This window comes from Globicephala melas, chromosome 8 (genome assembly GCF_963455315.2).
Source record: "Globicephala melas chromosome 8, mGloMel1.2, whole genome shotgun sequence".
Classification (NCBI taxonomy): Eukaryota; Metazoa; Chordata; class Mammalia; order Artiodactyla; family Delphinidae; genus Globicephala; species Globicephala melas.
This window is the reverse complement of record NC_083321.1, coordinates 70,094,815-70,121,459: the sequence shown is the minus strand read 5'-3', so window position 1 is coordinate 70,121,459 and position 26,645 is coordinate 70,094,815. Positions and strand designations below refer to the sequence as shown.

The following is a 26,645-nucleotide window of genomic DNA, read 5'->3' as shown; positions in this document are numbered from 1 at the left end:
TCTGCAGGACACAAACATGAAGCTTCAGCACTCGTCGGTGTCCGGATGGGACGGGGCCAAGGGTTGCAGGTGACAGCTAATGGCCCTGCTGATGTGAGGGGACCAAGCAAGTGCAGTGAGAAGCAAGTCTGGCTCGGGGAGAAGACTGGGTGCGTTGTGTCAGCAGCTGGCAGGTGCAGGGGTCGAGGGGGGCCCTGCTGCTGATGAGTGGCTGCCAGGAGTGCGAACAGTGCTGAGGAGTGTGGAACATGAGGGAACCATCCTGTTGGGCAGGCTGATCTCCAAAGACAAAGTGGGGAAGGGTCTGCCCTTTATACCAGTGAGCTAATTGCGACACATTGAAAGAATTATCTCCCTTGAGCTCCACAATAACCTACACATGCACATATGATTTCCTCCAATTTGCAGACAAGAAAAGAGGGGCTCCAGAGAAAATGGACTGTCCTCTAGTTCTGCTCCAGGATTTCTCCCTGGGAAAGTTGGTCCTCAAGAAGGATGATCAAAATGGTGGTGAGGGACTTCCCTGGTGGCGCAGTGGTTGAGGGTCTGCCTGCTGATGCAGGGGACATGGGTTCGTGTCCCGGTCCGGGAAGATCCCACATGCCTTGGAGAGGCTGGGCCCGTGAGCCATGGCCGCTGAGCCTGCCCGTCCAGAGCCTGTGCTCCACAACGGGAGAGGCCACAACAGTGAGAGGCCTGCGTACCGCAAAAAAAAAAAAAAAAAAATGGTGGTGAAACTTTGCACTGATTCGCCCTGGGAAGGGTGGAGTTTCCTTCCTCAGCAGAATCTTAGGCTGAAGCTAGATAAGCACATGCTGGGAATGATTCAGACAAGACCCTGTGATGGGGGAGACCTAGTGAGCTCCCATCTAACTCTGTGGGGACAGAGAGGCTATTTCCTTTGGGGTCTGTTTTATTTTTCAACCAGAGTTAAATCATTAGACGAGTGGAACAGCGGGTGCTCCAATTTTGTTTCTGCTGTGTGAAACGTGATACACACACACACACAGACATTAAGGAGTTGCTGTCACCCTGTTGCCCATCACCAGGTGGGTCAGAGGGCCCCCCCTTACAAGGAACTAAAACTGCAGCTGAAATCGGAACATCAGATAATCTTATCAGAGCTGGAGCTGGACGCTGCAGACAGGCCCTCTGCACACTCCCACAAGTAAGAATGAACTAGATCTGAGGACCCACCACGAAAAATACCCAGCTTGGGAAAGAGCTGCCTTTCAGAAAAGAAACAAGAGGCCAGAGGGGCCACAAGAGCCGCGGAAGGACGTTTGGGGAGGAATAAACCACCAGGCCTCTCAGCTCTCAGGAAAGAAGTAAGCAGAGTTCCGACCCACCCATTTCAGAAAAAAAAAAAAAAAAAAAAATCCTCCCTGCTTGGCATCTAAAATATTCTTTATCCTCTTGGGAACAGAAACAGCTTTAGAAGAATTAGAAGGATGCTTTTTCCTTTTTTTTTTTTTAATAAGGAATGAGAAATGCGGGGCTTTCCATTTCCTGAACAGCCTTCCTCCCCCTGAATCACCCTTCCTCTGGGCTCCCCAAGCTGCCCACACACCTCCCTGCCTTTGGGGAGGAGGAAGCGTCTCCAGCTGTCCTTGTGCTGCGCACATCGTAGGCGCGTGGCGCATGTCTGTGTGGGGTGAACCGTGCAGAAGGGAGACAAACGGCCTAAGAGTTCTCTCCTCCTAAGTCGGAAGGTGGTGTAACAGAGGAGGGAATGAAAGGATGCTGCACTTCCATTTCAGACCTTCCTCTGTCTTCAGAATTTGAAAAAATAAAAATGAAAGGGGGGAGGTTCAAAAAAAATGCCCCAATCCTAAACTGGCACTGGGTACAGGCAAGGGAGGCCTGAGAAGAGGCCAGGGGGCGGCCTCGAGAGCAAACAAATTCCCGCGGAGCACCTCCAGTTGCTCCTCCCGGGAGCCTGAGAAAGTGCGCGGGCGCCTTTAAGACCTCTCCAGACCTCCGGTACCTTCTCAAGTTACAACACCCCTGGTCATCTTCCTCTTCACTCACTGAAGCCAGTTTTCCATTCTGTGCTCTTGTTTTCTTTTCCAGAGCAATTATTCTTAGCATTTGACACTGTGTTACAGAATTCAAACAAGTCAGTTAAACTGAGACATCTCCACTTCTAATTTTTTCCACCTTCTGTGTTCAGAGATCAGAGGTTCTTAGAATCACCTGGAAGCTTTAAAAAGCTTAAGGTGGGGGGGTAGTGCTTGGAGATCAGCACGATGTGGTTTTTTTTGTTTTTGTTTTTGTTTTTGCGGTACGCAAGCCTCTCACTGTTGTGGCCTCTCCCGTTGCAGAGCACAGGCTCCGGACGCGCAGGCTCAGCGGCCATGGCTCACGGGCCCAGCCGCTCCGCGGCATGTGGGATCTTCCCGGCATGTGGGATCTTCCTGGACCGGGGCAGGAACCCGTGTCCCCTGCATCGGCAGGCGGACTCTCAACCACTGCGCCACCAGGGAAGCCCCACGATGTTTTTTTAAAAGTTTTCCAGGTGATTCTAAATGGAGAACCCCTGGTCTGGATCCCTATCAGATTCTCCTTTGTGTCTGGTGGAATTAAGCCCCTGCCTGGACAGCTATTACAACAAATTAGTGATATTTCCTTAAATCTAGAGTTCTCCAAATTCAATCTGTATTAGAAGCAACTTGGTCCCTGGTCGGAGAACTAAGATCCCTCATGCTGCGCAGCGCGGCCAAAAAATAAAAAATAAATCATTTAAAAACGTAGATTTGTGTACTTCACACCAGAGGTGTATTCTGTAGGCCTGGGGTGGGGCTCAAAAGTGCATTTAAAAAAATTTTTTTATTTTTATTTATTTTACTTTTGGCTGTGTTGGGTCTTTGTTGGTGCGCAAGGGCTTTTCTCTGATTGCGGCGAGCGGGGGCTACTCTTCGTTGCGGTGCACGGGCTTCTCACTGCGGTGGCTTCTCTTGTTTCGGAGCACGGGCTCTAGGTACGCAGGCTTCAGTAGTTGTGGCACACAGGCTCAGTAGTTGTGGCTTGCGGGCTCTAGACTGCAGGCTCAGTAGTTGTGGTGCACGGGCTTAGTTGCTACGCGGCATGTGGGATCTTCCCGGACCAGGGCTCGAACCCGTGTCCCCTGCATTGGCACGTGGATTCTTAACCACTGTGCCACCAGGGAAGCCCCAAAAGTGCATTTTTAACCACCACCCCAAGTGATGCTGATGCAGGGGGTCCATGGACAGCAGTGAAACACAATTGCTTACTACATCCTTTCTGGTAGTGGCCCAGCTGGGCTTAATTTATTCACAGGCTATTAATACTTTCCAAGAGGTATTATCCACAAAGCACAAGAGCTGGGATGATAATGCCAAGAAAGAGAATAAAGTACTACAGGGCCATTTGGATCCTCCACCCAACAGAGCAGCTAATATTCTGATCCCCAAGATGGATAACCATGAATTTCCTGCCTTATTCCTATGTGAAGTGAGAAGTCTCTTTTTGCTTATTTATACTTTTCGGGTCATACCTCACTGCTCTTTCTAACATCTTCAGTAGCATCCTATACTTCCGGGTTAAATGACAAACTAGCATAGTCATGACTCCCCCCACCCCCAATTTCTCCAACCTCCTCTCTCAAGTCTTCCCTTACATTCAACCAGAAAAGGACAATCCCTGTCCCCCAGCCGAGTCAGTTACATGGTTGTGATGTAAATGCTGCCCTGCTTCCCTCTGTACTGCTGCCCCTGTCAACGCTGGTGGAGGGGGGCCTTCACCATTCCACTCCGCTACTTATATGCTAGCTGGGTGCCCGGGCCCAGCTCCAACCTCACCGCTCCTGTGTTGGGTGGTCTCCTTTGGCCCCCCAGATCCACTCTCCACTCTCCTGTGCTCTGCTCTGTGTCCCAGGAGGCTGATTTCTCGGGACCACATCATCTGAGCTCTCTGGCCCTCTGGCTTCTGACTGGGGCAGCCCGTGGGAGCGGGGAAGAGAGAGGATGTATTCCCTTGCTCCCTTCCCACCTGGTTGCTGTGGTCCTGGCTCTGGCTGAGTTCCTCTGCAGTCACAGCTCTCCCCAGCTCCCCGCTGACCCCACAGGCCTGGGATGGTGACAGCTTCCCGCGATGGCTAGGCCCTGGGTACTTCACCATATCTTGTCGCCTCCCTTAATTCTCGGCAAATAGTTTCTTCATTCAATTCTGTCAGTTAAACTACTTTGAGAGTTCCACCTGTTTCCTTCCCAGACCCTGGCTGATATAGCCTCAGTAAGAGCCTTCCCAAAACCCCAGCTCACCCAGTCCTAGGAGATCACACCCACCCCGGGGCCTTTCGTAGCATGAATTACACACATGGTTGGTATGCAGAATGGGTTCTGTTGAGTAGTGAGGGTCCCTTGAGTAGTCTAATCTGGCTGCCCACTCTGGGCTCTCCCAGCCAACCACCAGGTATGCCTACCCTGTCAGCCAATGCACCACATTCAACCCCTACTTCTAAATTAACCAAGTACTTCTGACACTATCTCTAAAAGAGTGGTATTTCTTAGCACATGACCCTCTCCTACCCACCTCCTTGCCAGGCATAACCAAGGGACAGCCAGCCTGGTAGGGACAGCAGCCTACCAGATGGCTCTCTTGGGTTCTCGATACAAGAAGCTCAAAGCCTGACAACAGTCAGGGTGTGAAGGTTGCTAGATGGACGTTAGGACTGGCAGCCAGCCTGACCCATGGGAAAGCAGAAGAACTCGTTAAGAGAGAAAAGACAGAGGAGGGTGGGAGAAAGATCCTGAAGACTCTGTGGGGCTGTTTGATTTCTAGAAGCTTCCCTGTTCTGGATCCTTTGAGGCCTGTTCCTGTGCCTGTGAATTTACCAGTGATCTCGTACAACGGTCCTGCCCTTCACCCGGATAAGCCTGGGTAAGCTTATGATTCATGGATCAAAAAGCCTGACGGGCTTCCCTGGTGGCGCAGTGGTTGAGAGTCCGCCTGCCGATGCAGGGGACGCGGGTTCGTGCCCCGGTCCAGGAAGATCCCACATGCCGCGGAGCGGCTGGGCCCGTGAGCCATGGCCGCTGAGCCTGCGCATCCGGAGCCTGTGCTCCGCAACGGGAGAGGCCACAACAGTGAGGGGCCCACGTACCGCAAAAAAAAAAAAAAAAAAAAAAAAAAAAAAAGCCTGAAACCTCAGGAGTCTTACTCTTATGAGAACCCAAGTGAATCGGGGCAGGGACTTTGCAGGCCAGGAACCGAACCATCTAGACACCTGGATTAAATCTCGGGCACAAAGGAAGAGACACGTGTGCCTTGGTTGCAGAAGATCTGGAACAGATCAGAGGGGCACCCGGGGACTGAGAGAAGGCACTTCTACTAAATTCTTCAACAGAGAGTATCAATGGGAAAAGGAACACAGATGATAGTGCAGGAACAGCTGAACTCAGAAAAAGTGGAGACCTGTCACAGGCAAGGCAGCAATGAAGCAGGAGTACGGGGGAAGTAAGGACATTTCAGCAATAACACTGGGTCAGACCTAAGGGCACGGTAACCCTCATCCTGGTTGTCTCCAAGGCAGGCGCTGGCTGGGAAGCAAAGGTTACTTATTCAGTCCACATGCTTAACATACACGTATTGAGAGTGTAGACACAGCGCAACCATACTGAACCGCCCTAACTCATCCACAGGGTAGGAATGATTTACGAGCTCCAGGCCACAGATGAGCACTGAATCCATGAGATCCAGTAACATTTCCAAGGTCAACCAGCTGGTAACTGACAGAGCTGGGACTCAGCCCAGTTTTGTCTCACTATAAAACCAATCTTCTTAACAACTCCATATGCCCAATCCTCGCCCCTTCAGGCCTAAGAGTCTGGTGGGAGAGAGTTCAGTAAACCACTTCTTATGCCTGGTCTGCCTTCCCGACTACGTTAACAAGACACCTGAGGGCAGGGCACATCGTGGGTTCCTATTTCTGGGCTTAGACCCAAGAACTCAATAAATGGTTGTGATGCTGACGACAATAACAACACTGATAAAAGGACCAACAAGCAGCCGAGGTCTGGGGACTCAGCCTTTGCAACGCTAACATTCTCCCCCTGCTGCCCCGGAATGAATAAAGGGATGAACAGATAATAAACAGGGTGAGCTTGTTTCTGCCCCTGAAGATCCCTCTAATTGCATGCCTGCCTCTTAAACCCCAATTCATTGACAGAGAAGAGAACGAATTGATGATGAACTCTTGTTGCTGATTGGCTGTGACCACATTTATGATGTAAATAAGTGAAAGGAAACTCCTAGGCTCTGACTGGCCTGGGGCAGGAAGCCCCAGGAGCAGAAGGGCATCCGATATGGAAGCAGAAAAGCAAGGGCAGTGACAAGCCTGGTCAAACAGCTCCCTGGGTGCAGAACGGCAGCCTATGAGGTACCACTCACTATCAACTCAGTTATGCATCACCCTCATCTGAAAACTGGGGAAGGCGCATAGCTAATCTCCACACAAGATAGTAACTAACTATAAGACATGGCCCTTCTCCAAAGCCAACAGGCAAAACGTACCCTTCATCTTAAAGATCATTAGAGAAGGGGACTTGATTAGCCCTTGGACCCTTTTGCACAGCATCATAGCTCTCATGTCAGGAAATGATTTATTTGCATCCAACCTCAACCCTCCTCAAGCTGTTGCAGCTTAAGACCTCTTGTCTTTAGCACAAAAGAGACAGCATCTGCTTCTCAATGTTGTGTCACATATATCCTCAGAGGCTAGTAAATCTGCCCCCAGGCAAAATCATTTCCATTTCTTTGACCTCTTCTCTTGGGTTTCGTGAGCTTTTCAAGTTCCTCTACAGGTGAGACTACTTGGCAGCAGGGTTTAGTGACCGAACAGAATACCAGATTAGAAATGAGGAGCTCTGTCAGCTCTGTCACTTACTGGCCTTGTGACCTCGGGCAGACCAGTGACTCCCCGGGCCCCTGTCTCTTCTATAAGAGGAGAAGGATAACACCTCCTGTGCTCAGGAATGAGGAGAGGGGGAAGAAAGCAGGATTATTTCAGGCCATCAGTCAGTTGTACATGATACAGACTTGAGAGAAAAAGGTGATGAAATAGACCCCAGGCCTTCTATTTCTAGCGAAAATGCTTAATGAGACAAATTGTTTATGTTTCTGTGCAGACTTGCTCATCAAAAAGTGTGCTGTTTGAGCGGCTCATTAGATGTGGCTTCACAGAGTCCAAAAGGGTGCTAAGCCTTGACTAGAATAAAGGATGTGAGAGTGCACGTCTCTCTATATGTAACGGAAATTTCTGGAATGTTACACACACACATACACCCAAACACACGAACTGTGAAGATTGGCTATCTGTGAAAAGCGGATCTTTTTCTTTATATACTTCCAAAATGCTCAGAAGAATCTTTTTACCATAAGCACATATTGCTTTTATAATCCTAAAAAAACCCCCTAAATATGATAAAGAACCAGCACCCCATTAAAAAGGTTCAAGGAAACTGTCTGTAGGTCTAGATCTAAGGCTGCCATGCCACGATAGGAACAAGACTGCAAAGCTTTCAAATTTCACCGCTGGTGTTCAACCCATATCTGCTGGATGCTCACAACTCAGCAACATTTATTAAGCACTTACTCAGTGCTGGCATCATGCTAGACCAGGAGTTGGCAAACTACAGCCTGTGCACCAAATCCGACTCACCACCTGTTTCATAAATAAAGTTTTCTTGGAACATAGCCACACCTACTCATTTATGCATTGTCTGCAGCTGCTTTTGTGCTAGAACAGCTGGGTTGAATAGTTGCAGAAGAGACCATACGGCCCAAAAGTCTAAACTATTTACTATTTGGCCCTTTACAGAAAAGGTTGCTGGCCAGTGTGTTAAGCAATGAGGATGCGATGGTGAGTATGACAGGCCTGAGCCCTGCACTCATGGAACTTACAGTCTAATCGGGGGCACTCAATCAGTCACGCAACAAATGTATTATCGTACCACACTAGCAAAGAAACGTGTGTTTGGTGCCACTAGAGAGTATTATGGGCAGTTGACCTAGGTGGGAATATCACGGAAGACAAAAAAGCCCAGCGGGTACAAGGGTCCTATGATGGGAGAGAACATAGAAATAAAAAACAACAAAAACAAAATAGAAAGAACATAGAAATAAAAAACAACAAAAACAAAATACAAAGTGGCAGGAGGTTAAGGCCTGGCAAAGTGTGACGCCAGATAAGGCCAGGAGGGGAATGGGAGACCAACCACGCAGGACTCTGGAGACCCTGATAAGGACTTGTCTTTATCTGCAGAGAAATGGGGAGCCCTGAAGCGTTTCCAGCGAGGCCACTGGAGATACAATGAGATGAACGTTTTGAATTTCTCTGGCTTCCAGGTGGAGACCTAGGTGGGATGGGTTAGCCAGTCAGGAAGCTGTTTTGCAGAGGCCTGGATGAAGATGGTCGCAGCTTGGATCTCAGGGTGTAGATGGTAGGGATTAGAGGGGTGAAGTCTGTCCACTGAGGTGCAGAAGCAAGACCATCAACCATCCCGAACGGTCCACTTGGCTGTGAAGGAGGTGTCCAATGTTATCATGGGTTCCATGGTTCCAGATACAACACAAATATCCAAGAATGACAAAAGACCTTTTTCTGGTTCATAAACCCAGCTTTCCTTTCCCTGTGTTTCCGTGTGTCCTGAGACTATGATGGATGCCCAGTCTTTCAGATACATAAACAGTGGCCATTTCCTTACATGGTCCCTGTTCAATCATGCATCCTGGGCAATTCAACCACCGCTGAAATGAAGGTGCAAGTCAACTGGAACATGTAATCTAATTTATGTTTTCAAATCCTATTTCATCCAACTATTTACTCCGCAAAAGGTGAAGTACTCATATTTTCAGTTTTGATTAAAAATATTAAATGCCCTCATTTGACCTCCTTTGAATGAGCCACACGTCTGTCAGGCACTGGGTAAATAAAAGCATGACTGGTATATTAAATGGTGCTTCTATTTTGGGTTCACCCATGAGTTGGTTTCTTTTTTATTTCTCCTTCCTTTCAGTGGCCAAATAGATATGTCAGCAGGCAAGGAATTATTGCTTCCATAGATGTCAAGTTCTACTAACCAAAAGGGTACGTGACCACTCAGGAGACATGATACACAACATGAAGGAAAAACATTTTTGAACTAACAGGAATTCTAGGAGCGAGATCAGATCACTGGCAGTGAAAGCTACTGGCAAACGGGAGGACTTATTTTCTCATATTTCCGCTTGTACAGCTGACAGTTTAAAAGGAAGAGGAATCAAAGCCCAACAAATAAAATCTTTATTCCTCAAGGAATGCTCCATTCAATCACCATGAGTTATAACTGAGATTTCCAGGATGGTGTGTTAGAAGCCAAGCCAGACATCAACCAAAGAACTGGATCAGTTCAGTAAAATAAAAATAAAATAACAGGGCTTCCCTGGTGGCGCAGTGGTTGAGAGTCCGCCTGCCGATGCAGGGGACACGGGTTCGTGCCCGGCTCCGGGAGGATCCCACATGCCACGGAGCGGCTAGGCCCGTGAGCCATGGCCGCTGAGCCTGCGTGTCCGGAGCCTGTGCTCTGCAACGGCAGAGGCCACAACAGTGAGAGGCCCGTGTACCGCAATAAAAAAATAATAATAATAAAATAAAATAAAATAACAAATCAGTCAATTTGGAATCCGGAGAGAAAATACTGACATTGTCAGTGGAAAGCAGCATGGTAGAGCAGAAAGAGAGCTAAGAGCTCTGGAGTGGGACAGCCATAAGCTCCAATCCAGACTTTGCCATCTAGCAGCTTTGTGACCTTGGATAAGTTATTTAACGACGCTGAACCTCAGTTTCCTAAACTATAAACCATGGGTCATAGGACCTAGAGTTGTTCTGTGAATGAGTTAATTTGTGAAGATCCTTGCACACAGTAAGGGATCAGTAAATGATAGTTCCTTTCCTGGACTGTCCAAATTTAAGTCTGGGCTGAAAGAATGGTGCACAGCTCCATCACCACTAGACTGTTCCAGGACAAAACATCACTAAAATGTTCTGCCGATACAGCGCAAGTACCCTAACTCGCTTCTGAGAATGACCACGAATCAGATGGAAACACTAAATTCAAAGATGAAGAAAAAGCCAGAAAAGGAGAAAAATGGAGTGAAGGGTAGCATGTATGACTGCTGTTTTTACTATCTGCACTCCAGTAAGGAAGAAATTGTGAGCAATTGATTTTGGAACCATCCTTGTGAGCCCGGCGCTTCCTGGCCCTCCTCGGGCTTAGCAGAGTAGGCTGGAATGCAATTGCTCACTGTTCGTCTTATGACAACACACCTCTTGGTTGCTCAGGTCTAGGAGGGTGGAGGTGCCTCTGGCACCTGTTTTGTTTTTGTTTTTCCAATCACCTAAATCCATCTACCCATCCACCTGTCCATTCCATCGTCCATTCATTCAATCTCTCACCATGTACCTTCTGAGCACGTATCATGTGAATGTGGGACATATACCGAGCATTTGAGAAGATACACAGTTGGATGTTTTAGGTTGTTGGCGAGATTTGTGGAATTGCAGGAGTTGCCTATCTAATCCAACATTCCATTCATGTGTGCGTGTTTAACATCTATTAGAGTAAGACCTTAATAGTGTACACATTACTATTTATTAAGACCTCACCATATTACAGGTTCTATGCTGCGTGCTTATATGTGTTATCTCGTTTATGTGTCACGACCACTCTGTGAAGTCAACACTGTTATTATCTTTAATGAACAGATCAGAAAAATAGGACTGGAAGAATTTGATCACACAGATTGTAAGTGGCAGAGCAGGGATCTGAAGTCATGGTTTTTTTCTTTGTTTGTTTTTGTTTTTGTTTTTGTTTTTTTTGCGGTACGCGGGCCTCTCACTGTTGTGGCTTCTCCCGTTGCGGAGCACAGGCTCCGGACGCGCAGGCTCAGCGGCCATGGCTCATGGACCCAGGCGCTACGTGGCATGTGGGATCTTCCCGGAGCCGGGCACGAACCCGTGTTCCCTGCATCGGCAGGTGGACTCTCAACCATTGCGCCACCAGGGAAGCCCCTAAAGTCACGTTTCTTAACGAGGAAGGAAGAATCAGAATTGTCCTGTTTGCTGTGTCCCTTACCCAGAGATGTGTATGATATCCTCTTTATATCTGTTCTCTGACACAATTAAAAGAGGGCTGATGTTAGAACAAATGAAACAGTGTGTCAAACAGTTTCAGGAAGTGCAAGCAAGAAGCCACTGATGGAAATTAAAAATTAAGGACTTAATCGAGGTTCTAGCTGTGACAACTGTTCACATACATTTACTAAGATTTGAAATATGACTTCATTGGGCCCTTTAGGAAAATACTTTTGCCGTTAGCAGGACTATCTGCTTCTCTCCGGAGCCACTGACACCTAAGCAACATTCACGTGGCCAGATATGTGCTCTGACTTGTCCTACGACTGTTGGGAAAGAGAAATGGAGTAGAAATTAAGATTTCCATATAAAAGATGAGAATTGAAGTCCTATGACCATTAATGCAGTGGATCCATGGGAAGTCAAAGATCTCCATGGTTCATCAAAAGAGCTCCGGACTAGGAGCAACTAGTCATGAGTTCAAATCCAAGCTGTGTGGCCTTGGGCACAACAATTAACCTCTCTGAGCCAGTTTCCTCATTTCTACAATGAAGAGAATAAGATCTACCTCACAGTATTTTTGTAAGATTAAAGAAGTATAAGCAGAGTATAAAACCAGTTCCTTCCAATATTCACGTTTACAAAATGACAGGGTCTTGAGGACTTCCCTGGCGGTCCAGTGGTTAAGACTCTGCACTCCCCCGGCAGGGGGCACGGGTTTGATCCCTGGTCGGGATACTAAGATCCCACATGCCACATGGCATGGCCCCCCCAAAAAAAAACTTTTTTAAAAATGACAGGGTCTTATACGTTCGCTTCTAGCGTGAACTGACAACATCCTTTGCAAAGGCATCACTAGTACCTTATCCAAAAATTCTTCCATTAAACAGAAATGAGCTGAGCAACTAAAAGGTTTGAGGCTCCCTGTACTAAACCAGAACCCAGTTCTCAATTTTGACTGCAAACCCTCCGGACCATCTCTGTCCTGCTAATAGGGACACACTGTCTCATCTCTTTCTTGCCTTCTCCCCATTCTCAATTTAAAGGTGACCACATTCCACATAAAACCCACAACAGCCCTCTGTCTCCTCTGTTTTCTTTTTTAAAAATTTTTTTTGATGTGGACCATTTTTAAAGTCTTTATTGAATTTGTTACAACAGTGCTTCTGTTTTGTGTTTTGGTTTTTTGGTCAGGAGGCATGTGGGATCTCGGCTCCCCGACCAGGGATTGAACCTGCACCCCCCTGCACTGGAAGGCAAAGTCTTAACCACTGGACCTCCAGGGAAGTCCCTCCGCTTCCTTTTAAAGTTCTCATTATGTCCTTCAGAAGGCCCCTCAGATGCGGGATCCTGTCATCTGATGCTAAAGAGATCGAAATCATCTGGGGTAGTTCCAAAGGCTGGAGCTAGAACAGGTGGGGTGGATTTAGAGGAAGGTTCCAGCTCTGCATATGGAATATGTTTGGAACAGTGGCTGCTGGTTAGCTGGGAGGCAAGCTTCTAAAGCAGGCAGCTCTCCACCAAGGAAGCCCAAGCAGAATATCTCACCCACTGCTGCCTGACTGAACCTCCGCACATCAAATGATTTTATTCAACACTTACTGAGTGCTTTCTATGTCCTAGGCACTAGAAATGCAAGCCCTCAGTCTCTCCGCTGGAGAGACGGACCCACAAGCAGGTAGGTATAAAACAGTGTGGTAAGTAAAAAACTAGAGAAATTACAGGGAGCACTGTGGGGTGGACCTAACTCAGGAAGTGGACCTCACTCAGGTGGGCTCTTCCTTCTGGAGGAGGTGACACCTCGGCAGTCTTAAAGGATGGAGTAGGGAGGCAGTGAGGGGCAAGATGGGGGCAGTGTAGAAATGGCATTTGGGGCAAAAGGAATCAGCATGAGCAAAGGAACAAATGTGACCAACAGAATGGTTTATGAGAGGCACTCCAGGCAGCTAGATAATGCTAGAACAGTACATGAGGGTGGGGAGGGGTAGGAGACAGGCTGGAACTACAGACAGGAGCCAGGGCATGGGGCCCCTGTAAACTGCATTCTGCAGGGTGGAAGTCTGAGTCCCTGTGTTTTTAAGCACAAGAGTGCTTACAACACCCTAAAGGTTTTACGCACGAGTGACTTCAGTTTCTATCATCTTCGATTCAGGAGGTTTTCGGTTGTTGTTGTTTTTCTCTCCCCAAAGGGAAACTGCAGGACAGCCTTGCAAGCTGCCTTAATTGAGCCTCAGGAGCTTCAGGGTCAGAAGAGCCCTACCTGACTAACTACGGAAGGCAAGCACCCAGCTCCTTTGGTCCCCTGCCTCTTCCTCTATCTGCTGGGCCTCTTGGTAACACTAACTTCCTAAAGAGGTGATGTGGGCACAAGGTGACTCAGCATTACAGAGTGCTTGGAAGCAGCCAGAAGTCCACGTTGAGCCCTGAGCATCTTTCTGCAGTGGGCACACTGGCTGGGAGGCAGGCCTCGGGGGGGGGGGGCAGGTTTGCTGCAGTGTGCTCCAGAGCCTGCCAGCATGGCAATCTGGCGGCTTCTCCCCCCTCTCTCCTTCCTTGCCTCCTTCCTAATAGCCCCTGGCTCCTGGCTGACTTGACTGGACACTGCGGTGGGAAGGGACGGGCAGCACAAAACTGTCTTGCAGAGAAAAGCATCCTTCCAGTTGTGCTCAGCCACTGGGCCCTTCCCACCTCCCCAGTCGGGAACTCTGGTCTCCTGTGCTTTTCTGAACCACTGTACCTCTCACCTCTGGAGCTGCCATTTGGAATTATTCCCTCCCACCCCACCAGCTCCTTCCTCCTTCCGCATCCTATTTTACCTCTCCAGTCCTATCCCTCATTACCAGGGCCCACGGTCTCCACTGCCTATGTGAAGGTTCTGTCCGTTTCCTCTCTGCTGAATGAGTCATGCTCCTTTGGGCTCCTTCAATAACTGCATAAATGGCTCTGCTCCACACCCCGGCCCCAAACCTTCCTTGATCACTCCTTCATACCCGACCCCTCCCTTCCATCACTCCTCTTTATTCTGAGCACTTGAGTCATCTACTCACTGAGTCATCTACTCACTTGTACTGGGTTAGCTGCTCCAACCACTCCCCACACACTAATCCCTGACTCAGCCATGGGTTTCTCACACAGCATGTCCCCTCTGCTGGGAATGTCTTTGTCCTTGTCTCCCTTCTGAACTCCGCCTCATCCTTCCAGGTAAAGCACAAACGTCACCCTGACCCAAAGGCTTACCCCGTCACCTCCAAGACGGATTAAATCTAATAAGACGTCTTCTACCTTTTTAAACTGAGAATGTTTTGCTTATGTCATAATAACAGCTAGGACTGATATACCAGGCACGAGAACCTTATATGGAGTAATTCATTCAATCCTCAAAATCACCCTGTTATTACCTCTAAGTCAACCAGCCCAAGTTTACAGCAAGTTAGTGGAAGAACTGAGGCTTAAACCCATGCAGCGTGGCTCTAATCAGAGGTGTTGCCACCTCGTCACCCAGCAGACCAGGAAGCCTTTGAGTCCCAGAGCTACACTCTGTTCCCCTGGCACCCCAAGTGCCTGGCACACAGTGGGTGATTAGTAAATGTGGTAGTTCTGGATTTAACTGAAATTTGTTCAGCATGCATCCACGTCTTCCTCACATGTACGTTCTGTCTCCCCAAGCCATCCATGAGACCCTCGGTGAGAAAGGACCAGGTCATCTATTTTCCTCACAGGTCTGCAATCACATGCATACTGGGGAACTGGGGGAAACACAGAGAGCTCTAGGGGTGCAGATGGGGGCAAACTAACTTTAGGTTACTATATGCCTTAAGTGTGTATACTTTACAAAGGCTTTTTCACATGCCTGATCTCAAAGGTTCTGACATCAACAGGCTGTGGAGAAGGTAAAGAGACGGAGGTGCAGATGGCCTGAGAGCTGGTCAAGGTCTTAGAGCCAGAAATAACTGAATGATACTATAGAAATTACAACCCAGGGCTCTGAATAAAACAGCTGAACGCCAGTCCCCTGCTCACAATGCCTAGGCAGCTGTGGCCATCAAGAATGGGCAGGCTGATGTAAGTCAACTATATTTCAATTTAAAAAAGTAAAACAAGAAAAGATCAAGGTCAACCAGTTCTTAAAAAAAAAAGAATGGGTGGGCTGAGTGTTCAGCTCCTCCCCCAGATCGGGTGTCCTTGGTTGCTGGGACAGGGGAGCCTGGCAGGGTGTTCTCCACAGGAGGCTGGCTGCGCAGACCTAGGGCAGGGTGTGTGAAGGCAGCTTCAGCAGGACCTCTGGGAGCCTCTTGGAGTGTCTGCTCACTCTCACCAGACAAAACAGAAAACCCTGAGAGATGACACAATTTCCAAGTGGTCTGATAATATAGATATGAAGAGCCAGGAGAAACAGGTTTGTTCTTCCCATTAGTAGGAGGTAGTCAATGTCCCTACTATTTGTAACTATCCCATCGCATTTCTAAAAATCCATACCTTTATTTCATTGTCCTAACCCAACATTAACTTCAGATCGAATTTACTCAATGTCCTGTGCAGAAGGGAAGGCTTTTCAGGCTCAGGTGGCCTCTGCAGAAGAAAAGTTTTTTCCTAGTAGGAAGGGCAGTGAACTTCTAGCCAAAAGACCTGCCCCATCTTTATGCAAGTCTCATCGCCCCGCTGAGCCTTGATCTCCTCTTCTGTAAAATGGGCATGAAAATGCCCACTCACCCACCCATCCCACAGAATTGTGGCAACGACCTGTGCGCTCCCAGCCTAGGCATCCCGAAGATTTGAGTGGTCTCTTGGGTCTCCGTCTCACTGTCCTCATTATTCAGGAAGTGAATGAGACACTGCAGATGTCTCCTCTGAAGTGCAGAGAGAACCACCTCCCACTGGGGGCCTCGGACCCCTGAGGCTTAAGCCAAGGCTCACAGATCGCCCAGCTCTGGCCGTGGCTTTGACAGGGGATGAGGCAGTCTGTAACTCCGGGGGCGCGGTGGGGCGGGTGGAAACCCGGGTTTCCCGACGCTGGCACCGAAGGCTGGGGCTGCCCTTCCCCGCCCTACCGCTCACGGTGTCTGCAAAGTGCCCTGGGAGGCCAGCCCAACGGCCGGGCTTGGGAAGCGCCTCGCTTACCTGCGGCTCCACTAGCCAGCGCTGCTCGGCTCCCAGGGGCGCGGGGCGCGCGGCGCGGAACGCCGAGTACACAGGGATACGGTCCCAGGTGCTGTACAGGGTGGCGAAGCGCTCGGCGCCCTCGGAGCGCTGACAGATCTTCACGTGGGCAGCGGCCGCCAGCCCCGCGGGCGGGGTCCCGGCATAGAAGAATCGGTCGCATTCGCCGAAGCCGGCTTCCTGCTCGCTCACGAGCCGGCCCTCCAACAGCCCCGCCAGAGCGAGGAGGCCGCCCAGCGCCAAACATCGCGCGGGGCCCATGGCGCGTCTGCGGGCCGGGCGGGGAGAGCGCGAGGCCGCCGAGCGGGGCCGCGGGGAAGTCGGAAGCCGGGGGCGGCGCGGCTGAGCTAGCGCTCTGCGGGCCGAGCTGGGCGGCCCCGGCGGCAGGGGCGGGTCCGCGTCCCGAGGCCGCGCCTCCCTCTCACCCTCCTCCCTGAAGATGGCTGCGCAGGCCCGGCGCCGGGCGCGGGGATGCACCCGGACTTGCACCGCCTGGTTTCTGCAGTCTGCGCTCGCAGGCTCGGGGACGCGCGCTCCCAAGACTGAAGGGTATGAACCGGGTCCGCTTAATCGGAGGAAACGGGAAGTAACCGTCCCTGGGGCTGGGAACCTAGAAGCCTCCTGAGCCAGCGCGCCCCAGGGATCCTCAAGGATGCAAAGAGGCGGCAGGAGATACCCACAGAACTGTGGCTCTTTGGCTCTGATGGGCAGGGACCCCCAGTGACATCCGACGGAAATCAGTCTCCCCCTTCCCAACGAAATGCTCATCCGCCAACACACGGACACACCTTTGATGAAGTTTCAGCAGATCAGAAGCCAGGAGACCCAAGTTAAAAATCCTCTTCTAGGAAATTCCTAACCTAGGGAAATAGGACAGCTCTTGTGGTTTACTTGGTGCTGCGAGGCTTAGAATCAAAACCAAGAAAGAAACGAGACCGGCCAACATCACTGGTTGGTAGGTCGGTTGATTCATATTTCTTTCTTGAGTGCCTATGTGCCAACCTGGGTTCAGCGACTGGGTACAGTGGTAAACAAGAATAGGGTCCCTGCGGTCCTGCAGACGAAAACTAGTGGGGAAGCTTGTCGTTAATCAAAGAAACAAGCTATTAAAGGAATAATGACACACACTGAACGTGGAGCTCTGAGAACCTGCCCCTCCGGGGATTCAGGGCGTGTTTGCCTGAAGAGTGTTGTCTAGTCTGAGACCAAGATGTTGACATGAACTAGGCAAAGAGGAAAGCAGCATGGGCTAAGGGGTCTCCCAGCAGAAGGGAACATGATATGTTGGAGGAATTTAAGGAAGTTGGGTGCGGGTAGAGAACAGAGACCTGGGAGAAGGTTATGAGAAATAGGGCTAAAGGAGGCAGGAGACACAGCATTCAGGGGATCATAGGCTAGAGGCCGTCAAACATTTTTCAGCAGGACACGGACCCATATTGAGAAAACAAGCTTCATGTAATAATCCTTATGCTTAAAACTGACATTGCAATCTAGTATTTCTGCTGTGTTCTATTTTGTTCCCCTTTAAAAAACATGCTGCTGGTAACCCACAAAGTTGTTTCTATGACCCACTAATGGCTCATGTCCTGCAGTTTGGAAAGAAATATTATATAAATCATGTTGAGGATTTTAATCTTGCAATGGCGTAGACACAATCACATTTGCTTTCTGGGCAGAAATGGGCAAACTGGAGTGGCCCAGAATGAATGAAGCAAAACATTTATAAAGATCCAGATGAGAGATGGTAGCTTGAACTGGGGTGGTGGTTGAGACAGAAGCAGAGAGCCTACTAGGGTGCCTTCACTCACATCTTATTATTTAATCTTATTTCCTCAGTGTGCCACGTGGGGTACTGGACCAGAGCGTTCAGATGCTTGTCCAAGAGGGCATAATCAGTGAGTCCTGAGCCAGAATTGAACCAGGCCCGTCTGCTTCCTAAGCCTGGCCTTTCCTCTAAGTCACAGCAAATCCATGAGGTGAACCAATAAAATAGGAGAGAAATTGTCAGAAGAGCACATTTTGGAGCTTAAGAACCAGTTCCTTGGAGGCTTCAATACTTGAAAAGTTTGCCTATGTTTGGCCCCTGAAATGAAACCTAAATTTATTTCTTAAAAAAAAAAGACACATGCAGTGTGATGTCACAGTAACAACTAGACTTGGAGTCACATGTTCCTTCTGCATCCAAACTATCATTTTCAATTTCCAAAATTTATTCTGAGTTTGGCCACTTCTGTGCATTCTCAACACTATGGCCTAAGTCAGTAACCATCGATTCTCACCTGTATTACTTAGATGTTCTACCTACTTCTCCTGCCCCCAAGGGGTCCACAGAACAATTAAGGTGATTAGTTAAATATGCAAATTATATCGTGTCAAGTGCTGTTTTAAACTTCCAATGCCTTCTCATTTCAAGTTGAAAAATCTCAAATATTTAACATGAGCTACAAGATCCTGCCTCTCCCTTCTCTAGCCCCAGATACAAATGAACTTCCTCTCTATACACACAAAAGCACCAAGCTCTATGTTAGGGCTGTTACACTTGTTGTTTTATCCAAGTGGACATCAGCTCTGGACCTTCCTTCTTGTCATTTGGGACTCAGAAAGGTCTCCTGCTTTATGAAGTATCCCCTGACCACCGGAACCACACCGCCCATTCTGCACTATCACCCCATCCCCTTTAATCTTTTCACAGAACATATGCCCACTTGAAATTGTCTTGTTCATTTATTTGTGGATTTGTTTATTGGGATGTATCAATGACTTAACCATGTGAAATGTACGTAGAGCATTGAGAAGGCAGTGGAGACTTGGAGAGAAGATTTTCACATGCTGGCACTTTTTGCCCTGTGTTTGCTCATCTCTCCTAGCAACCTGGATCAGCCAAGTGCCAGGTGATTTCCTCCAAGTCTCCCTTCAGGTAGGGCTGCAAACCAAATCCCCCAACACAGCCAGCCAGCTGGAACCCAACAATCAACCCCAAACTCACTCACCAACATCACACAAGGCAACAACCTCAGAAAAATAAGTTTTGCTTGAAATGTGTTGATATAATTATTAAGAAAAGTGCAAGAAAAGCGACCAACTCTCAGTTGACTGAATGAACAACACAAAATAAAGTCAGATTTTAATATTCCAGTTACCTTTAATATATTTGGTAAAGTCAGATTTTATCATTCTGGTTACCATACTGGCAGAGAACACATTTTAAATACATCGAAGACTCAGAAAGATTATCAATTATTATCTGAGTCTCTACTGACCTAACTGGTCACAAGGGCCTAGTTTGGCAAGAAAAGCGGGAAGGGAAGGGGGAAGAGGAAAAGGAGGGAGACTGGAGGCTAATCAAAGCCCAGGATTCTTTAGAAGTTGAGCAGCATCCAGAGCTGGCCCACGGGATGGGAGTCTGAGGTAGATTGGGCTCTGGCGACCTCAGCAGGACCTAGTTTCCAGAGACACTAGAGTGTCCAGTGCATGAATCCTCAGTTCGTGACACAGGAGTTAGCAGTGTCCAAAGATTCCAGGGTCTGGAAGGAAGAACAAACTTTGGCGAATTTGGTAAGCACCACGGACCCAGCAGGTCCAGCGGCAGCACAGGAGGGACTCATGCAAGACTAGTGACGTTCAAATAGCCAAAGCTCTGAAATGTCAATGCGACCAGTCTCAAAGGATCCCCACGCAAGAGCAGTGGGGTAGAAAGGCATCCCCTGGGCTTAGGGGACAGGGCCACAACCACACCCAGAAGCCTTGGCGGGATGCTGGAGCCCTGGGCTCAGCGGATCAGCGTTGTCCAGCGACGGTGCATCCACAGGCAGGGGCTGAGCCTCTGGGTCCTGAGCAATGTCCAAGGAAAGCCTCCTCTTAGCCCTGGGGGGAGCAGTTGGCTCCTGAGTCCCCTGTTTCCAAGGACGACGACGAGGGCCACATCTTCCAGCTGGGTGGCGATTCGGGGCAGATGGACCTGGGGTCGACGGCTGGGTCGGGCCGGGCTCCCCGCAGGTGCAGGTGGCCTCAGCCTCGAACTGGGCGGCCGAGCAAGAACCCCGGGCCGGCGAGGAGCGCCGGGACACAGCACTCACAGGGACTCGGTGGCGGGTCTCACCGTCTGCGGCTACAGGCCTACGGGGGCGCCGAGCGGGGCGTGGCTGGTGGTGCCTCAGGCCCAGAGCGGCTCCCCAGGGCGCGGGGACCTCCCTCCAGGCGTCCAGGCCCTCGCTGCTGGGCTCCGTGGGCTGCGTGTGGTCCACCACGGTCTCCTGCCCGCGTTTCCACAGATCGTAGCGCTCCGGTTGCAGGATGCGCACGAAGACGTCCATGGAGAAGGCGACACGGCCTTCCCCGCAGCTGCACTGCGACGCCACTTTGCCATAATCGATCCAGCGCGGGGAGGCGAAATTGATGGCTTCGGCGCAGTTGAAGCCGTGGTTGAAGCCAGAGTGGTAGCCATAGGGAAACGTCACCATGAACTCTCCAGCCTCCTGAGTGACCCGACCGAAGGGGATGCCATTGTCCTTGAGGACCGTGGGCGAGATGAGAGCCACCTTGTGCCGCAGGAAGGCCTCACAGTCCCGCGAGCTGCCCGGGAAAAGCTCCCTGGCCAGGAGTTCCAGGCGCCGGCCGTGCTCCGGGGGCACCGCGTACCTAGTCTTGGGCTCCCCGAAGTGCAGGTAGTTGATGCTGTAAAGGTCCATGTCCTCCGTGTGCCAGGCAAAGGCGGTCTTCCACATGCCAAAGTAAAGGTAGGGGGTGTTGACGCCTTCGATGACCACTCCGCACTCCTGTTCCAGCAGGTCCTGAATGGTTCCCAGGTGTCCAAGTTTCCACTGCTGCGTGTTTTCATCGAATAAGGAGCCACTGACGTCAGCCCCATATACTGGTGAGCCATAGGGGCGTGTTTTCCAGTACTTTCGCTCCAGGTCCTTAAAATCCAAGTGTGGTGGAGTCCCATATTTTTCACTCTTTGCTAAGTGGCGGTACTCACCCACGGTCATGGCCTTCTTATTTTTGTGGTATTGAGTAAACACTCCTGTTTGCCCAGAAATCACCTGCTGGAGGGGAGCGGCTATTAAGATGTCATCGATATCATCATAGGTCTCTCTGGCTTTCCAGTCCTTGGGTGGAATTACCTTGGCCAGGCCTGCTCGGTGTGCACCTTGGGATTCCATATAAGCAATGTATGTATCGAAATCATTAAACTCTTCTTTGGTTGGATGAAATACCATTATGCTACAACTTGGGTTCTGGGCCCAGTTGGACTTAGACTTCATAGCTTTTATTAATAAGGAAGAAACTCCCAAGTTTTTACTTATGTTCTGTATAGGTGAGGATGCTGGAAAACACTACTTTTTCAAAAATGTGTTGGAGTATATCAGCAGGAACCCCCAGTAGACTTTAATGCAATGAGTTGATAATATTTCTTAGGCTTGCTGATTCTGCAGGGGACTCCACGCTGGGCAGAAGCCTTGCTCAGGACTGATGCTGGCTGAGCCTGCAAGTCTGTGATGTCCTTGGTCGACACTTGGCTCTGGCCTCTTGAGGTCTAGTGGATCACCCAGCCCTGGGTGGGTATCCCAAATGTCGTGTCTTCAGGTCAGTATTGAAAACAAAACCTAAGAAAAAATACAATAGAGACAGGTTTCAAACTAATGTTTGGAAATAGTTACTAGGGAACTACAAACAAAACACCACCATGGAATATAATTGCATATTCAAAGAAAGGCTAAAATTTCATAAGATTGACAATACAATAAATGTTGTTGTGAACAGTGGAAATTCTTGTACTCTGGTAAGGAGAATGGGAATCATTACATTCACTTTGAAAAACTATTTAGACAGAATCCACTAAAACTGAACTTACCCACGTGCTTTGATTCATGCCTAGGATATGTGTGTGTCTGTGCAATGAAAGTCAAGTCCAAGAATGTTCAGAACAACATTATTTCAGTAGCCAAACACTGGAAACAACTCAAATGCCAGTCAACATTAGAATGGTCAAGTACACTATAGTGTATTCATACAATGGAATACAATACAGCAATGAAGATAAACAAGAACTACATGAAAATATAAGAATAATTCTATAAACAGAATACTGAGCAAAATTATCCAGACCCAAAAGAATACCTATTCTTTGCTTCCATTTATATAAAGAGAAAAAGGAGGCAATGTAATCTATGTTAGAAGTCAGAGTAGTGGTTACTTTTGTGAGAGAGACAGGTTGTGAGTGGGGGGGTGTGAGGAAGTCTCTAGAATAATGTGAATATTCTATCCTGAAGGCAGGTGCTGGTTACACAGCCATCAGAATGGCTCACTGTCATAAATCATCAAGTTATGATGATTTTTACAAATTTCTGTGAAATAATTTTTTTAATTTATTTAAATTATTTAAATAAATTTTGAAATATAGTTTAGGGTTAAAAGCATTAAAGGAGACAGATATCTTTCATCATACCAAAAGGAAAAGGAAGGGTGATTGAAAATATATGAACTAAACATTCAATTGAAGAAGCTACAAAATAGAAGAAGAGAAAGAAGAGGTAGGAGTAAAACAATAACAAAGAATAAAGACAAAGTTAATGAAAGAAAACACATACAACACCAAACACTGATGACCAAAATTATTCTTGGAAGAAATTAATGATAGCAGTAAACCATGGGTATAACTGAGCCTAAGAAAGAAGGGGAAAATAATCCACTAGGAATGAAATAGTGCACAAAAGAATTTTTAAGATCTCAAAAGAGAATCTTAGGAGAAACTTGACAGCAAGATTTTCAAAAGATAAGAGAAAAGAATAATTTTCTGGAGAGGAAACATATCCAAAATGGATCCAAGAAACACCAGAAATCTTGAATAATACCCCAGTATAAGAAGCTGGTTCAAAGTATGACCCCTGAAAGTCCAGGAGACACATCATTTTATGTGTGAATCTAGAAAAGTTGCAGAAACAGTTAACTCTTATTGTGCAAATTGTCTCAGAGTATTGAAAAAGTTGGGAAGCTACTCAGATGAGGCTATTCTGATCTCTGATAGCAAAACGAAAAAAGGACAATAAAAAATAAAACTACAGGCCTTCTTTGTTTATAAGCATAGATGAAAACCAAAAATGGAACGTTTTCCAATGAAATACAGCAATATAATAAAAGAATAATACGTCATGACCAAATAGAATGGAAGCATGATTCAACATTGGAAAATTTACTGATATAATCAGAATATTAACAAAGTAAATGAAAAATGCCATCATCTTATAGGTACCAAAAAAGCATTTGATGAAATGCAAAATCCATTCATGATTTTACAATTCTTACTTGAAAAGCATCAAGAGAAACTTGTTTTGTAATATAAAGAATTTCAAGGTAAAAAATAGCAAGGATCATTCTTAACAGTGAAACAAAAGTAACATTCGCATTAAAGTTAGGAAAAAGAGATGCATCAACATGAAAAGCTGCTCAACATCACTAATTATTAGAGAAATGCAAATCAAAACTACAATGAGGTATCACCTCACACCAGTTAGAATGGGCATCATCAGAAAATCTACATACAACAAATGCTGGAGAGGGTGTGGAGAAAAGGGAACGCTCTTGCACTGTTGGTTGGAATGTAAGTTGATAGAGCCACTATGGAGAACAGTATGGAGGTTCCTTAAAAAACTAAAAATAGAATTACTATATGACCCAGCAATCCCATGACTGAGCATATACCCAGAGAAAACCATAATTCTAAAAGAACCATGCACCCCAATATTTATGGCAACACTGTTTACAATAAGCAGGTCATGGAAGCAACCTAAATGCCCATTGACAGATGAATGGATAAAAAAGTAGTGGTACACATATACAATGGAATATTACTCATCCATAAAAAGGAACGAAATTGAGTCATTTGTTGAGACGTGGATGGATCTAGAGACTGTCATACAGAATGAAGTTAGTTGAAAGAGAAAAACAAATATCGTATATTAACGCATGAATGTGGAACCTAGAAAAATGGTACAGATGAACCGGTTTGCAGGGCATAAGTTCAGACACAGATGTAGAGAACAAATGTATGGACACCAAGTGAGGAAAACTGCGGTGGGGTGGGGATGGTGGTGTGCTAAATTGGGCAATTGGGATTGACATGTATACAGTGATGTGTATAAAATTGATGACTAATAAGAACACGCAGTATAAACAAACAAAAAAACAGCTAATACTAAACTTTCTTTAGGTTATTTGTATGGAAATACGTTAAAATAAATGTTTCAGACATTACACGAAATTTCTAAAATACTTATATGTTCTGGTATAATGTTATAAGTCATAATACTCGTTATTACTTTAAAATGTATATCTCAGAAATAACTAAATTTCCTTGTCAATTGCATTATTATGAACTTTCATCAAATCTTTAACTGTGGTCATTTTTAAGTCTTTTGTCATTTACAGAGAGTGCTGCGTGTACTCTGATGCTTTTGCAAAAATGTTCCTATGAAAGGGTTTCATCTTCAAGGAATTCATGGAAAACACTCTGACAAGTACAGGTTTTTGGTAACTGACTATACTGTGTAACTGAACGAATAAGCATTTTCAGAACTCTAATGGCAAACTGATGAATTCATAAAAGTGTCTTACAAAACATCAAGAAGAAAAAATAGTTACTTACATGGGAATGAGTGAACTGATGAGGATGATTATAATATTTGTGACTTTCTGTTTGAATTAAAAAAAAAATCCCACAAGAACTCTGAGGCAAAAAATATACAAGTCAATTTTCACTGCAAAGTAAAGGAGCTGTTACAGCGGAAGATTACTGGATTGAATGTCACTATTATGACATAGTATGAGTGTGGTTCGTGTTTGGTTATTGCAATCATTGTTGATTTCTTGTGATCATCCATTTACAATGCTTTGTGTCAGTTTATTTATCACTTGTAAAAATAAAATACAGTGTGTGTGTGTGTGTGTGTGAAAAAAAAACATATTGAAAACAATGTCAAAAATAAATTTCACTATGTATACTCCATGTTCAACTTGAACTCTATGGAGCATATGTAATAGTTATAATTTTAGGACAGAAAATATATGTGTACAAATAAACAAAGAAAAAAAAACAAAGCAAACTATCTTATTAACCCAATTTCAAGTGCTTCCGTAATACTGTTTCCTAATCCTCTTAAGCTCCCCTCATTTCCACCATTCAAATATTCTCTTTCACTTTGCCCTGTCCTCAAACTTCAGGCACACCTATTCCACCCCACTTAGAATCCTTCAAATATCCTAAAAGACCCTAAGTGATCTGGCCCACCATCACCTCTTGACCTCACCCCTTTCTACCCTGCTCCTTGCTCTCTCCTTCCAAACACATGCCTGCCTGTGTCTCAAAAAAGGCCGGTATACTCTTGTCTGATGATCTTAGCACCCAGGCAACTCTCAAGCCTCAGCCCAAATATCACCTTTTCAGTGAAGTCTCTCTCCTCTGATCCCCTTGCTTTGGATACAAGTAGAGAAAATTTTCCTTCGAAGAAAACAGGTACTCTCTCAGAAAACAGTTTCAAGTGAAACTTGAACTGATGGCCAGTACCCATGTAACTCTTCCAGATTCTACTCAAATCAGCCCCACCCTAACTGCATCATTCCTGATGCCATCACAATTGAATGGAATCAGCTCTTCCAACTGTCTAGTAAAAGGCCTCATTTTTAAAGTTATCAGTGCACAAAACACAGGTATTTTGCCTGAAATTTTTCCTTTAAGATTTCTTACAAGAAAATATATGGCATCTAAAGGTTATACAAATTTCAGGGTCCTTTTAGGTACAGAGGGACTTCCCTGGGAAAGCTGCCAGAATGGGCGGAGCTAGCACAGTGGTCAGGGCATTAAACACCACTAGTATCTGGTCAGCACAAGAACCAGGGAGAGGAGAAGAAAACCACGCTAAAGAAATCAGTGAGGAAGAGCTCAACTGCCTTTAGAGAACAAAGGCATTTAACATTCCTCACCCTGTAGTCTCCCCAATAAGACTAAGATCAGCTGGCCTGCCATTGTTCCAAGTATAAGAAACTCCCCACATCTCCTGTGGTCTGCAAGAGGTGCCAGAGATCCCTATATGTTATCTGGGGTCCATTCAAGACAAGAAGAAGCTGGGGCCCAATCCTCTACCACCTCTCTCCCCAAAGAGGTCACCACTACTTGGCTTAAACATAAAACCTTTATCCTTTGGGTCTGGGATCAGGGACAAAATAATAGCCAAGGAAGGGCTTGCTCTCTGTGATCCCTGCTGGTAGCTTTTGTAAGAGTGCATCAAATGCAAGAGGGAAGAGAGATATGGGAACATATGCATATGCATAACTGATTCACTTTGTTATAAAGCAGAAA

At 47.0% G+C, this 26,645-nt stretch overlaps 2 protein-coding genes across 2 annotated transcripts in view; both read right to left on the bottom strand.

Annotated features, from left to right (window-relative positions):
- Positions 1-16,645, bottom strand: part of ENDOD1 (endonuclease domain containing 1) — a 30,726-nt gene extending 14,081 nt beyond the window's left edge. The window contains exon 1 of the mRNA XM_030883732.2: positions 16,253-16,645. Within this exon, the coding sequence (XP_030739592.2) occupies positions 16,253-16,552 (300 nt within the window). The 5' untranslated portion in view covers positions 16,553-16,645. The remainder of the gene's footprint in view (positions 1-16,252) is intronic.
- Positions 16,646-19,437: 2,792 nt separating this feature from the next.
- On the bottom strand, positions 19,438-21,555 carry LOC115850863 (lysine-specific demethylase 4D-like). Its single transcript, XM_030852478.3, has one exon. It carries the CDS (start codon positions 21,553-21,555, stop codon positions 20,002-20,004), a length of 1,554 nt encoding a protein of 517 aa, XP_030708338.2. The 3' UTR covers positions 19,438-20,001.
- Between the last annotated feature and the right edge of the window lie 5,090 nt (positions 21,556-26,645).

Bases quoted from the DNA above. Each gene is read 5' to 3' on its own strand.
- LOC115850863 (XM_030852478.3), bottom strand. From the start codon at position 21,555: ATGAAGTCTAAGTCCAACTGGGCCCAGAACCCAAGTTGTAGCATAATG.